Source organism: Haemaphysalis longicornis, unplaced genomic scaffold, assembly GCF_048455015.1.
Source record: "Haemaphysalis longicornis isolate Haplotype H1 unplaced genomic scaffold, Haemaphysalis longicornis Haplotype H1 scaffold_5, whole genome shotgun sequence".
NCBI lineage: Eukaryota > Metazoa > Arthropoda > Arachnida > Ixodida > Ixodidae > Haemaphysalis > Haemaphysalis longicornis.
Genome location: NW_027526385.1, coordinates 3,469,364 through 3,484,524, shown reverse-complemented (window position 1 = coordinate 3,484,524; position 15,161 = coordinate 3,469,364). Strand labels below are relative to the sequence as shown.

General features: G+C 48.2%; 1 protein-coding gene across 2 annotated transcripts in view; it reads left to right on the top strand.

Annotated features, from left to right (window-relative positions):
• Positions 1-15,161, top strand: part of Snama (something that sticks like glue) — a 71,615-nt gene that overhangs the window by 38,906 nt on the left and 17,548 nt on the right. For both annotated transcript variants that reach the window (XM_077669816.1, XM_077669815.1), the window contains exons 9-12: positions 3,703-3,872; positions 5,071-5,500; positions 5,829-6,078; positions 10,508-10,568. In XM_077669816.1, the coding sequence (XP_077525942.1) occupies positions 3,703-3,872; positions 5,071-5,500; positions 5,829-6,078; positions 10,508-10,568 (911 nt within the window). The remainder of the gene's footprint in view (positions 1-3,702; positions 3,873-5,070; positions 5,501-5,828; positions 6,079-10,507; positions 10,569-15,161) is intronic.

The window sequence follows — 15,161 nt, the reverse complement described above, 5'->3', positions numbered from 1 at the left end:
AATGCCATTTCCAGCACTCTCGGACGCAGCGTCTTCGATCGGCAATAAAAAATATAATACTTCCGTACGTAAAACAAACAAAATATTGTTGTTTGTGAAACTTTGTTCACTGTTTATCTACTTAGAATACGAAATCAACATATTTAATTTTCATACTCTCAAAACCAGTGGGTCAGTTGCAAAAAAAAAAAAAAGAAAACAACGCAAGGCAGCCATATTTAGAGTAAAAACTGGTGTCTCTTCTAATTTGATATCATTTTACTGCCTCGGACTGCTCCTAAGTTTGATTGTTGTATTAGTGTACGAAAACGGAACGGGGCAACAACAGCGCCACTACAGCCCAGCGAACAGTTGTGAAAGCTTTTAAATGCCATCGAAATTGTAGTGTAGCACGGCGGATTCTGAATGGCATTTGAAGCAACCCATTTGAGTCAAATGACATTTGGTTCAAATGACATTTGGACCCCAGTGTAGCAGGGGTATTACACATATGCATTGATGCAGTGACACTTTTCCAGTGGCACTATATCGGGATACCAAGGCCTTGTTTTTGTATTGCCCGCTAGAGAGGATGTTGCTTACAAGTTCTGGCCGTGTCTTTTGCCAACAGGTTCTGGCCATTCTTTGAAAAAGCTGCGTTTTTCGGCAACCCCACCAGGAAACATGTGCTAACACATTGAAAAAGTGGCGTTGCTGCTTGCAAGTGCATTCGACCTCAGTGCGTGAACTGAAGTGGGCTCTTTTCACAGCTCTGCAAGTGTGCAAGAAAGCTGAACACAAACAAGGCAGGCATGGAAAAGGGCTCGTGGGCGACTTTGCTGAAAACTCGCATTGTTTGACAATGTGGCACATATCAACGTAGTTCATTGCTCATTGGTCCCCCATCACTTTTGCAAGCCCAGGATTCCTCAGTACTTTATATCTGCTTTACCTCTTTGTGTTGCCTGTGACACTTCACAGGACCTGTTGCCTAATTGGTTTACAGTGCTTTGGGCATTGTTGCCCTGTTCTTCAGTGGCCCTGTTGCTCTGTCCAACTGTAGTCTGCACAGAGCTACTCATTCTCCTGTGCACGCCGACACTTCATCTCCTGATGAATCATTCCTGTGAGGTACTGGTGTACGAGGAAAAACACATTTGGGGGTCATAATTTCGTATACTTTGTCACAGTGAGTGGCAGTGGATTTTGCCAAGTGTTACGGCCAGGTGCTTTCTGAGTTATGCACCCATATTTCACAGGCTCATTCAACGAGCTGCCCTTTAAAACACATTGGATGGTCGAAACACAGTGGATTTCCCCCATCATTCGTTGCACCTTTCCCCCGTGCACGGTCTTTGTGCGGCCATCAAACAGGAGCTGGTCATGGCAAAGGGGTGGATGCAAGAGTGGCACTACGTTCTTCAGGCATCCGTCACCACCATCCAACGGGTGGCGGCGACAACGCTTTCGACCGTATCACCTTGTTTGGGATCACCCGCATCAGGGGAGGCCCCTGGTGGACACGAGGCATTTATTGACACGAGGCTCGTATTCACAGGCTGGGGAGGAGAAGGAGGGGCTTGTTTCACACTCCTGTCACGTGGCTTCAGTTTAACGACGCTTCTAATGGTGGAGCTGTTTTGTTTAAGCTTGAGCTTAGTCGGGTGGCGTTAGCAAAAAAAAAAAAAACACTGCCTGTAAAGAGGGCACACTGCAGATTGGGTATTATAACAGTGAAGCCAGCTTTCACGCCTGCGAGAGTGTAAGCACAAGGGGCATGTCATTCTAAAGGTGATCATCTTTTTTTTGGGCTACTAAAATGCAAAAAGAAAAATGGTGCAGCTTGCACTAGGGGTGCAAGGCTGGAGAAACAGGGGGTCATCCCGGCTTCTTCCCCCCCTGGGATCCGCTGTCGGTGTGGGGGACCAACTGGAACGGCCTTGTAAAGCCCGGCTGAACCTCGCCTCACCCCTCCACACTTGGCCTAGCCTAGCAAGATCACGAAACCTAACAAAACTTGGCAAAACTGGAAGAAGCAAGGTCGTCTTGCAGCTCTACTGTTTCTCCAGCCTTTCACCACTATTGCGGCAATTTTTTATCTTGGGAGATGTATTAAGGTGAAGATGCTTTTAGAACATCTTCTAAAGTCCATTAGACAGTCTTACATGTCCTAGGAGCCGTGTGTCCCATGTTCCACACTTTACTTTTTTTTGTTAGATACAACCCCGTTGTGTGATGTAGGGCCATCATGAAAACTCTTCAAAGGCAGCGCACCGTGGAGATTTTTCGTTCCTTGCCAGTGGGAATGGCATTTCGGTGAGGGAGTTATATGTATGTGTGAGGGGTGCTTTTCTGCAGTACTGAGTGAGCGCGCCACTAGTGCTCATTAGGGAGGTTGTGCCAAGATTTCCTCCTAGACGAAAGCTTGTTTTCATTGGATTGCTAGAGATCTGGACGAGTGCTATGTTGATGGTAAACTAAGGTAGGCCATAAGATGCAACCATCGTGCGAAATATGAGCCTAAACGAGTGGAAGCCTTGCCTGCCAAGTGATTCTGAAAGGGTTCACTACAGCTTTGCACTGCCCTGCACAGGGAAAGGGTTCAACAGGCCTGCCAGCTTGGCAGGCTTATTTGAGACAAATAAAAAGCTCTTAATTTACACTGAATTGATGATTTGATATCACAGTAGTTTAACTGGAGCCACTCACTGTAGGTTGATTGACACCAAAAATGGGTGGGTTCACCTACTAATCATGCTGTGCTGGGAGGGAAACGTTTGCACGTGGGGCTTTTCAGATGGAAGCGAAAATGCTTTGGTGTCAAGATTTCGGCACTCGTTAAAGAGCCTCAGGGGATCCAAATTGATCCCTCCACTACGGTGCACCTCATAGTCCAGGCGTAGCTTGGGCACGTTAAAGCCCCCAAATTTAGTTTAACCTTTTGTTTGCTCGTGGCCTGGGCTCACTGGTGCCTGACAGTCGCTACAGGTGGGTGTCGCCCTCGTACTCGGGCGGCTGCGCGAAGGGCAGTTTGTCTGGGGACCCAGTCCCGGGGGAATCGGCAGATGGCTTGTCTAGCTGGGACTGTGGCTACCTCGAAGCTCTGGACCAGCCACCGCAAGACAGTGGGGAAGCAGAAGAGGAAGAGGAAGAAGAAGAAGAGAAAGAGACCGCCAGCAGGTCAGCAGTACGCGTGGTCTGTACAAACTCTCATCCGAGTCCTGGTGTCGATGGGTGCCTTCAAGGAACCTCCCAAGTCGACCTTCTCGTGGAAGGAAGCCACGCCCCAGCAGCATCCGTCTCTTGCTTTGAGTAGTGCGATGTTGGTGCGTGCTGAGTGGAGGCTGGGGAGGATTGAAGCTCGGCCGTCGACACCAACGCTCGGCGTTTGTGTACATCATGTGGGAAAAGAAAAGAAATGGTTCTTTGGACGAGCTTCTTGTGTCGCGTCATTGAACTGGAAAAGGAGGGATGCTTGGGATGTGGTGGCGTGTGGCCTGGGTGTGACACGACTGCACAACCGTCCTGCACGCACGTTTGCACAGCTGTTGCACGAGCCATGACCAGCAGATGGTGCACTGCACTTTGGAGGAGCACTGAGTTGAGCGTTGGCACCTTCTGAGCTGCTCCGTGAGCCGGCATTGTTGGCAGCAAGCGCAGCCTTACCGCGAGTGGCAGTGGGCAGCGCTGTGGTTGCTGAGCCCCCCCTCTCTGGCCGTGCAGCCAGGCGTACAAGGAGGTGAAGAAGGAGAAGCCGCCCTTTGTGCGGGAACCCACGCCCCCGCCTGTCCAGGAGCCCCAGCTGCCCGACGAGCTGCTCTGCATGATCTGCCACGACCTGCTGCAGGACGCCGTGCTCATACCGTGCTGTGGCAACAGCTTCTGCGACGACTGTGAGTCCCTCCTCCTCTTCTGCGATCGGGTTCTGGTGCGGCCCTCGCTGTCACTCTAATGGGCATGAAGCCGCCCCCCATTCAGTCCTCATGGCTGTCCCTTGTGGAATAAGACGTCAGTTAAACACTGCGAGCTGTGCCTCTGTTTGCGCATGCAGGGGTGACTTGGGCATGGTTGTTACGCTACAGACTTAGGTGTGTCTGTGGCAAACAATTGGTTGAGAGGCCAAGCCATTGGGGCTTCCCAGGAACACTTCTACGTGTGTGAGGCATGTTGGGCTAAGCTTGTAATGCATGCAGCCAAGTGGGGATAGCTGGAAGCCAGACTCGCGTTTGCAGCATTGTTTACTCCGTGCAAACAAAATTTTTTACAGGCGCTTTGGCGGCATTTTGGAACTGCAGTTGTTTGATCTGAATGGTGTTCACTCTTTCCCAGATTCAGAAACACCCAATAACTTTTTGTCAGCATGTTATTGAGACTGGGTCTTTTGGGGCTATGAAGAAGGCCGATTAGATAGAGCATGCTGAATGTTTTCACGGGTCTACTTGATGTTTCAAAAGGAACAAACCCCTTGGGAACTCACCCCTGCTAGCCACTAGCTTGTTTTAAAGGAAATTTGATCTTCCCATTTCAACGAGAGATGTTGGGAAGTTGTGCAGCAAAAGCCTAGTGTGCTCAATAGAAGTATCTCGTCGCTACATGTTCATTTAAATGCTCTCCTGCCTTCCATACCCCTCGGCAGCTTCATGAGGACGCAGCCTGTTGGTCCCTGGTATTTTGCAGAGTTTCACTGACTTTGATTACCAAACAACCCCCCCTCCCTGAGAAATGAGGGACTGATGGCGATGTTTTAACAGTACAGTCTAACCTCGTTACAAGGGACACTCAAGGGGACCCTGTAAACGTGTCTCTTGTAACCAAGGTCTCTTGTACGCGATGTTGCTAACATGTTGAACATAGGAGGCCAAACCAAACCGCTTTTATTCAGATGTCTCTTGTAACCGAGTGTCCCTTGTAACAGTGTCGCTTGTAACGAGGTTTCGCTGTATTGTCTCATTCTGGCAGCCCTGTTAGTGTTGTCAGACGCAAAAGGCCTAAACTAGGAGAGGAATGAAGTGGGGCACTCCGCCCAAGTGCCCGTCTCTGCCCTAGACCAATGGATCCCCTCCGCCCCTGTGCCCCCCCTCCCGCTGCCAGGTGTGCGTCAGGCGCTGCTGGACTCTGAGCACCACGAGTGCCCCGTGTGCCACGAGACGGACATCTCGCCCAACAACCTGATCCCCAACCGCTTCCTGCGCACGGCCGTGCTCAACTTCAAGAACGAGACGGGCTACACGCGAGTCCGCCGAGGACAGCTCTCTGCCCCTGCTCCCGCTGCTGCCACACCTGCGGCCTCGCCTTCGCCCCTCCGAGATGCCGCCGCCTCAGAAGGGGCAGGCGGTGCTGCCACTCCCCCTCCTCTGCCGGCAGCCGACGACAAGGACGCCGGCAGGTCGCCGGCCAAGAGGCCCAAGGCCAACGAGGCAGAGGGCAAGCCAGCCGAAGGCGCAGGGGACGGGGCCTCGTCTTCAGAGGCAGCTGCAGTGGCGAGCGCGCTGGAGGACGTCAGCCAGAGCCCCGTTGTTGAGTGAGTCCCTTCCCGCGGTGCTGAGGAACCTCTCGTCCTTCTTTTGCACAGTGATGTAAAAAAATGAACTCGAAGGAGTTCACAGGTGAACGCAATGTCAGCTGCTACAGGCCTGATCGAAATTTTATGTGTGACACATGCTTTGGATAAAAGAGTGAAAACAAGTTGGTGAGTAATGAGTGTGCTACCGCATGAGGAGTAAAAAGAAGTTGCAAAAATTAAAAAACAGGGTGGTTGAGTGTAAACTTGGAGCCTCAGCCTCTGCTCTTCAAGGAGCCTTGGCAGCCAGCCCTTTGAGAGCTGACCCGTGTTCCCCCTCCCCTGGCAGTGGGGCGGAGAACCCCCCGGGGACGCCCCTGGCGGACGAGCCCCCGGACGAGCCCTCGGGGCCCAGCCTGGACGAGATCCTGACCATGTCCCCGCAGCACCGGTCGCACGACGACGAGGGCTCCCCGCCCAGGCACCCGCACCACCTGGGGCCGGGAGGGGGCAGCCCCGCATCCCTGGGCAACGGCGAGGACAGCGTGTGCGCCATTGCCACCATCACCACCCGCGTGCCCGCCTACGCCGGACCCATCGTGAGTGAGGGGGAGAGCAGCCTGGCTATTGCCCCAGCCACCTGGGCACGCAGAGGAAGAATCCCAAGGCTGGTTACTGCAGTCGTATGATAAAATCACCAGGGAAAAGACTACAAGTAGGGGGAAAAAAAGAAAATAGGGAATGGTGAATAGTCTCTCTCCTCGGCACAGCTGTGTATTAGGCAGGCAAGTGGAGGAGGAGTGCAGTTACCATTATATACTTGTGTGTGAAAAAAATGCAGCTGTGGCTGTGTTCTTGAGTGCACACTGTCATGTGTAAGCTTTATTGCTTCACTGGTGCTGTTACATTGGCGAAGGCATCGAAGGACCGAGCTCTGTCATGTTGTGGTAGTGTGGTGGGTGAGTGGCCTGCAGGGGAGCTGTTTCCATTCTGACGACGCAGAGACAAGAGCCAAGCTTAACTGGTTTAATGCCTGTCGAGTAGGGGGCTGCGATGGTGCAGGGAGCAGCACTCTGGCATGCCTAAAACATGAAGGTCCTGGGATAGAAGTTGGTGTCCATCTTTTTAGCATGTTCGATGAGCTGGCTTCACCGCCGCGCACGAACTTCCCCGCAATGCACACAACTTTGCGCGCGTATCACGTGCACAGAGCAACGCCGAAGTACCTTGTGCCGATTTGCAACAGTGCTGAACTTTTGAACACCATTGAGCATGCTTGCACTGCTGACGCTGCACATGCATATACAGTTGAACCTCGATATAACGAACCTCGATTTAAGAGGAGACGTGGGTCTTGAAATGAACTTTTTTATTAATTGGTCTGTGATAATGAAAATCACTGTGCATATGTGTTTTGTCTTCCTCATTTCAAATATGTAATTAGTTTTCAAGTGGTAGAATTATGTTTTGAGTTATAAAGAAAACACTGGAGCCTAATTAAGTAATTTCTTACGGGCCTTTAAGGAACTTTTTATTCAATTTTTTTTAAATAAATGGTATGGATGTGTAGCTTAAGACCTGCCATGCATGCTGAAGCTATTTATATTCCTGTAAAAATAGTTGATTGGATAGAATTAATCTAATTAAGCCAAGTACAGTTTTCTGAAAACTTAATGACCTCTAATTATTACTCATAACATTTATTTGAGGCAAAATGAGCCAATTAAAATAGCTTCAGCATGCAGTTCATTTTGTCCCGAATTCAACGGTATAACACTTGTAGAAATCCTTTTAAAAAAACTACCTCAAAACCCCTGTAAGGCTAGGCACATATGCAAAAAAAGGGAAGCTGAGAAAATCGCAGTTGAAGTTTTACTACAAGTGACAGTTTTATCTATTGAGCATATGAAAAAAAGAAAGGTTCTAGAATGTAGCTCGCGTTTCGCTCAACACGAGCATACCAAGTTTGCTGAGATCAGTTGGTGGGAAAATTATGAAATCCTCTGTCTACAGATGGCACCTGGCAGAAAAACTGAACAAAAGCAAAGCCAGAACGTTGCTGCAATTTTTATGCTGTTGGCATCGCGCCGTCTCTCTTTGGAGACTAGGGCTGAGGTGCCGAGCGTGCACCACAGTTGTAAACGCTATTTTGTTATGTTACTGCTTCATTTGTAGCAATCAAATCGGATTTGCATCACGTGAAGTGAGTAGCAGCGAAGGGGCTGGTAACGGAATGCCCGCCACTGTTCTGTAACGTGCATGCGCTTGGCTAGGTGGGATAACCACGTTTTCGGTTTAATCTACTCGTATATCACGTCACCAACGCACATTGTGCACAGTGCGAACATTTATAATTCTCAAATCGCTCATCTATATGGTAACCTGCCGACGAGGAAGCGCACACCTTAGTGCGGGCCGAACCGCCGCAGCATCGTTGATAACAGAATGAACACACTTCCCTTGCGACGTCGGCATGCGGCATCCTCCACTTTATCATTTCTTTTCTTTCTATTTGCTGCTGATCGAAAGATAAACGCACCTTAGTGCCCCCGCAGGCGTAATCATATCGCTACGCTATCGTCTCGGCAGCCCGCGCGGGCGCTAAGCCTACCTCCGTCTCGGCGCCGTTCTCGTGATAAGTCGTCGTCACAGGAGCAGAAAATCGTATTTCAGGCGCTTTTAATAATGCCTGTTCTTCCTTTCGGTTATCGATAGACATCTTTACTTTATTTTTACGCCATGCGGGGCTTTTGCCGGTCCTCGCATAGACGAATACATGAGCCGTTGCCCTGTGATGAGAGTGCCGAGCAGACGACCCACGGCGCCCAGCCAATGAGGTTGCGCCCTGCGGTCACGTGCAGCCAGTAACCAATTAGGCGGCGCGATCCGTCTCTTTTCTACCCCAGTTTTACTCGCAACCAACGGACGAAACGGAGTGGTTCTGGCGGGGAATTGAAAACGAAAAGACGCGCTGTCGAATGAGACCAAGATGGACGCCGTGGCGCATGTAGAACCCGAGGGGCGAGTCGTCGAAAAAATGCTATTTTCGCGTCGAATCTTGGCCGATTTTAGCGGGCGTCGGTGCTATAAATTGATATTATGGCTCAAATACGTACTCCTGGGTCTGGATATTTTGCTAACCGGTAGAAAAATAGCTCTACTTTCCGAAAATGGCGATTTCTAAAAATCGATTTTTTGGCCAAATTTCGGGATTCCAAGACCCGCGTCTCCCCTTAACGAAATTCGCGATATAACGAATTTTTTCTAGTTTTCTACCAAAATTTTGCTAAATCCATGTATTTTTATCTCGATTTTACGAAGTAATTTTGTGCGGCGCTTTCGATTTAACGAAGTCACGGCGAGGAAGGAAGAACGAAATTCCGGTCGAGGCACGTTTTATTTTGCCTCTCAGAGCCTACATTGAAAACATTAAGTACTCACATCTACTGATAAAAGGCTAAAATGAAAGAAAAGCGGTGAATTATGCGGTTGACAACAATTAAAAGCGATAAAAGCTGCTGCTCAAAACCCGCTAGCGGTCATGGACGGTTTAATAGTGCCGCCACCATTTTGACGTCTCCATCGTTGCCTACGCCAGCGCCCTCTATGCTTAGGCTGCCGAAGCCTACTTCAAGTGTTTTTTTTTTTTTTTTCTACGCGTCTTTGCTCACGGTGCTGCTGCCCTAAGTTGTGCTCGCTGATAACCACATTAATATTTTGTTCGTCCATCATTAGATGAGTCTTATAAGCAGCATGAGCACTCCAAGGGAAAGAAAAGTGTTCCGAACAAGAGCCTGTCGACGATAGACCGACGGCCACCGAAGTGATGGATGCCATCGACGTTCTGCGGAGGCACGCAGGCGCACGCGAATGTTTGAGCAAGCCTTGTTAGCGCTGTCAGCATACGAGCGTCACGTAAAGCCCACCCTGGTCAAGAAACGCCAAGCACTACTTACGGACTTCTTCACTACGGCTTGAACATCGAGTGCTGGTGGCAATAAATTGCTCTCCGAACGTGGTCAAAACGTGTTCATTAGACAGCTGCGATGCGGAGAAATCGGTTTCTTTAGAGCTCAGCGGGCATACAAGTAATTGCTTAATCAAATTTGGCCAGAAGATATTCAATGTAAGCTTTCCACTTTAGCGGGAGCACGTAAGCGCTGCTCCACAAAGTGAAGCGGTCCGTGTGTACTCCGCTCAATTCTCAATCTCGAGTGTCGTGGTTGCATCACGCGCCCATACTGCAGAGCCTTTGTGCATATAAAAAGTCTAGACACCCTTCCGCTGTTGGCCCGCCGCACCCCTCAACGCCGCGGCTAAGCCTACTACTAAACGGACGAAAAGAGGCGTAACTTTGAACCAGCACCTCGCCGGGGTGAAGTTCACGGGGCACGGACGCGGGTTCAATGGACTAACAGCGGCGTTTAGTAGTGACCGAAATAAAAAAAGAAAAAGTGAAAACCTAGTCTGCTATCATATTTAATGAGGCGTTGCGGAAAAAGCGCCGGTTTTACGACGACACGAACTACGGTCGGCTATCCGAATTCCATTGCCTAAGTGTTGAGGCTCTTAATTCACACAATTTTCGCGGCCAGTTTTAGTGCAAATTTCGCATTAAGTGGAGAGGTAACTACATAGCAGTTGTTTCTGAGCGATGGGCAAGGTTTTGAAACCTCAATAACTGGTTAAATTAACTGTAAAATCGAAACCTCGATTTTACGAAATTCTCGATTTAACGAAATTTTCGCCCGCAAGTACAACTTCGTTATATCGAGGTTTAACTGTATTCGAGACGTGGCAACTCAAAAGAGCCACCTTTGGTCTGGACGTCGAGGTGGCCCTAGGGTTTTGTGCATCGTTTCACCAGTTCTGTCAGGTCGCCGCAGTGCAGTGTTGTGAGTTCTAAATAGCTGCCCTCTGATGTTTGCGAAACAACTATTTACTTAAGATGGGAATGAATGTGGTTGTAGTGAGGGATGGTTGTAACGAGTGAGGGATGGACTGCCTCTTTTTTCTTCAACGGTGCAGATCCCGGGGCGTGGAGGTCGTGACGCACCGTTGGAGCCTCCCAGGGGGCCGCCCGGAAGAGGTGAGGATGGCACGGCCACACTCTCTAACGCAAAAGGTGCAGTGAACAAGTAAATTTTGTCTAAAATCTGGCATCTGCAGCATACTGAATGGCCAACCGATCTAGGGACAGAAAAGAATCGGTCAGTAAATGCTCGTGATGAAGCCGCATTTTTTCAGGGAAGGCCCCACGGAGAAAGTAGCTGACCAAGTGGAAAAGAAAATTGGGTAAATTTTGCACTGGGTGGCATGCAGGATGCAAAACAGCCACGGAACCACTGGTCCAGCACAGTCCGATCATTCTAGTTGAGTAAAGGTGAACATAGCGAGAGGGCTGTCACCTCCAGTTGTGACACTTGTGTTTCTGACATGTATTCGGAATTGAAGGAGAAACTTGGGCATGGGCAATTAGGCAAGTGGCAAAGCACATTCCCACAGATGGCGCATATGTGGGGCCGACAGGGCCGATTGGCCAAGCCTCTCGGCCGTAGTAGCCGAAAGAGCCAAAAAACATCGCAGAGGGAAGATGACAATAATGAGGGGGCGCATGTGTGCCGCAGGGCACCACCGCAGGCACCGTGTCATGGCCGTGCGCAGAATGAGCCTGCTGCCTCCTCCCACGTGACACGTGTTCTATTTTAAGCGGCAGTGGACTTCTCTGCATTAGCAGCAGCTGTGAAACATGGCAGCGCTCGCAACAGTCGCGGCACATCCCTTCCACAATTCCACACCAACTCTGTCACACTCGCTGCACCACAAGGAGTGCTCAGCTGTGCCTAGAATTCGGACTTGATGCCCAGCTCGAGCTTGGAAAAAAATACCCGCCGGGTTCACCTGCGCACGGGGCAGGGCTTGCATTTGTGCCCTCGTGCATGCACTCTAGTACATGTGTGGGCTAGGCCGCCTATGCAATAACAGGGCCTATCGCGTCAGTTGATAGCGGCCACACGGCCTCATTCGTGTCGCTCGCTCCTGCCCTTCTCCGCCCGCTAGCATTTCCGTGTGCGGCCTGCCTGTTGAAACTATACGAAACGACTTGCAGGAATTGTCCAGCACAGGTGGTTGTCCTGCGTGTCCTTGTTCAGGGCTCCTAGGACGCCTAGTTTCTCCACTGATCCCTTGTTTGCTGTTGGCGTACATGTTGCGGCTGTCCACCGTGCTCCCATTGGACAAGCGGCTGACGCGACAGGCTGTGTTCACAGGCAGCGTTGATGTACAGATGGAAATGTTTGGCCAAATTGTGCTCGTGCATTTACAAAAGCCCAGAGTAAACTGCTGCGGGAGTGGTGATGATGCGTGTTTTTCTCTTTTTTTTTTCTCGTTTCTCTTTTCTCCTCCACTCCTAACTTAATGACCAGGCCGCTTCTACCGTCCGGGCTGCTTGTATTCAAGGTGTCTGCCGTTAATCCGACGGGCGATTTACTGTAAATGGCTTCGCATGCTTTTTTTTTTCCCTGTGGTTTGAAACTTTGCTTGTGCATTCGTGCTTTGGGTTTGTCTGTCTGTGTGCGTGTGGCCATCTGGTGGAAGCTGCAAGTTGCTGGTTTGTAATTTGTGGGTGTCTTCAAGACGAAATGCAGTGGCATTAAAAAAATTGAAATTTCTTTGCATGGCATCAACTGCGATGGGTCAAGAAAAAAAAAACCCGGATATTTACCGTATTTATTTGAATATAAGGCCAGGTTTTTTCCCAAAATTTGTATTCTCAAAGTCATACCCCGCCTTATATTCGAAGCTCAGTATATTTTACGGCAGTTTCTTCTTACTCTCCAAACTGCACCCTCGCCTTATATTAGTGACCGCCTTATAATCGAATAAATACGGTACTATTCATCCCCTAAGAATTGGAAAAAAACAAAATGGGGGGGGGTGGGGTATGGCTTAGCAGAGGTGGTTTTAGGTTTGAATAGTAAGGGCCACATTTGACTATTTTTTTTTACTTCGTATGGCAAATAAAACTACTGGACAGCCAACACGCGTTCTGAATTGAGTCAAAGTCTTGTTGCACTTGCTTCAGCTGCTGGACAAGCTGATGGAACACAGGGGCTGAATGGAATTTAAAAAATAGAAAAACAAAAGAAAACACCCTCATAAGGAAAGACGCAACCATGCAAATGGTTATTACCACTCTGCACGGCCTCACATACGACCCCTCTGGAAATACTTGGCATGCTCACAGAAGCAGTTACCACGCTTTGGCCAAACATCCTGTATTACAGTGGAGTATGCTAAAGTATGAAATTCAAGCAAAATGGAGAGACGACCTAGTTGGCGAACATACCTGAGAGAAACTTAACTCTTTCGCTACCGCGCCTATCAAAATCGATCAATTTGATCGATACTTTTGGGAGCGCCTTTTCATAGCGTTCCAGGCGTTTCTCGAACAAGTAAAGCTGTTCGGAGTTAGATCAGAAAATCGCCTTTCAAAATCAGTTTTGTTTTAATTTTTGCAACGGAAACGTGATTTTTGACACGCTTTTGAATCACCTGGTTGTGGAAAAGGGGCGTGGTCATCGCGCCTCAAGGCTACCAACGAAGAATGCGTGCAACTCGTAATTACTCTGCACCAGCGCTTGCTTTTTGCTATCAGGGCGTGAATGGGGAACTAGCAAACGATTTTCAATCGTCAGGTTCACGCTCTGACAGTAATAATCCCAGAAATCGGCTGAAAATGTCAAGCAGTGCCTGGTTGCAAAGCTACTTTATGATTTTAGGCAGTTTTATTGCCTTTGCGCAAGTTGTCCTAAGTACTCTGGTAGTTCTACTTACCCCAGGACCATTCCCAAACAGTTTACAACAGTTTCGGTTTCGTTTCTGCATCGCGAAATTCATATTTAGCGCAACTACGCAGTTACCCAACTTCAAGGCTAACTGCCATGGCGCCTGAAGCGTCCGCGACTGATCCTCGAACAAAGCACGCCGCTCCTCATTTCCCCCCACCCTAACCCGATTTCTGCGATAAGAACTTCAGATGCAAGTCAAAAGGTCACACCCAGTCGCCAGATATCTGTTCCGCCGAGGACAGCGCTTCAAACCGGCCTTACACTGCCAGCTGTTCGCCTTCCAGTTTCGTTTTCATGCGAGGGTATATCCGGGTGTCTAATGTTGCTGCTTAGTTGAACTGTCTATTCGGACGGAGTCTCTGATAAGTTTTTGTACTGTTTCATTTGAAAAATGTTAGGTGGCGCTGCAATAGAGGAGGCTCGTTGTGCTGATCTTTTTTAGCGCGCGACCGCTACTCGGCCAAAGATCGCAGGGGACGATTCAAGCTCATCGTACCTCATTTTTGCGAGCAAGGCTACAATTGCGAGTAAGAAGATGATAATAAAGCTCAGCTTTATGTTTTGAGAGATAACTGACCGTGAACGACAACAAACATCAGCCACGGCGTTCCGTTTTCAACTTCATGCATGTTTTTTTCTGCATCGCGTGCTTGTCCCAAATATTGTGCTCGCTGTAAATGCAAAGTCAGCCATTGACAAGATGTTTTTACGTTATGTGGGGGCAAATTGGTGCCTCTGATAACGTCAAACCGCCAGATTTATTCCAAGGAACCACCCAAAATTGCACAGTTTGAATTAGAGGTTGGGCTTCACCGCATGACACGAGCACCGTGCGTGCTAACATTTTTTTTTTATATCTGAAAAACTGTTCCGCGCAAGTCGACATTTTTTTTAAGGTGTGTTTTTGAAATGTTTCCCTGCAAAATGTATATTCTAATTTTTTTCTACTACCGGTGGTTTGATATACACAACTCCTTTTTTATCATTTTTTTCGACAACTTGACGAAACTTTTGATTTTGATATTTTTTTTCACAACTATGATATATGAAAACCTTTAAAAAACTGGTGTTATTGGAAAGGCCGTTAAATAATCTGCATTTTGTGCTCCTGCAATTAGTGCCTAAATAAGTTTTTAGCAGAAAAAAAAATGTTTTCTTGGACCCCCCAAAATTGGTCAATTTTCTGCGGTAGCGAAAGAGTTAAGGGGGCACACTGGTCTTTGAAACTTTTTTTTTGTTTTCCAACCAATTTTCATGAAACTTTATGGGCTTGTTCAGATTTTTTAGCTGATTTCAAATATCCAATTAGTTTTGATGTAACACATTTAGTTTTCGAGATAATTAGAAATCTTTCTTGATTGTTCTTGAGAACAATGGAAAAAAAACTAATCAATAAAAAATTACAAGCAAGGCATGAATAGATACTAGAAGTTGTGTAGAAGGTTGTATGGGAAGCAGTTTTTTTGTTTTACAATCACATACAAGTTTCCATCAATTCTTACTTTTAGGTTCGAAGTACTGCTGCTAACCAATTAAAAATAATGCTAATTAAACAATTACTGAAACACAAAATGCAAAATTTGCTTCCCATACCACATGGTTTAAACATTCAGCTTCCTGCTGAAAGAAAAATTATCATTCTAGCTGCACTACATGCTGAGGTATGCCTCTCGAGAAGTTCCTATACGTCAAAAATATGCATTTTGAGAAAATGTCAAAAAACGTAGTGGTGCTATGTTTAATGCAAACAGTAGAAGGTGGAGTACTTTTTTTGCACGAAACAACTAGTAGGCCCCCGCAGCATAGTCATCTTGACTGCTGGCACCACCCAG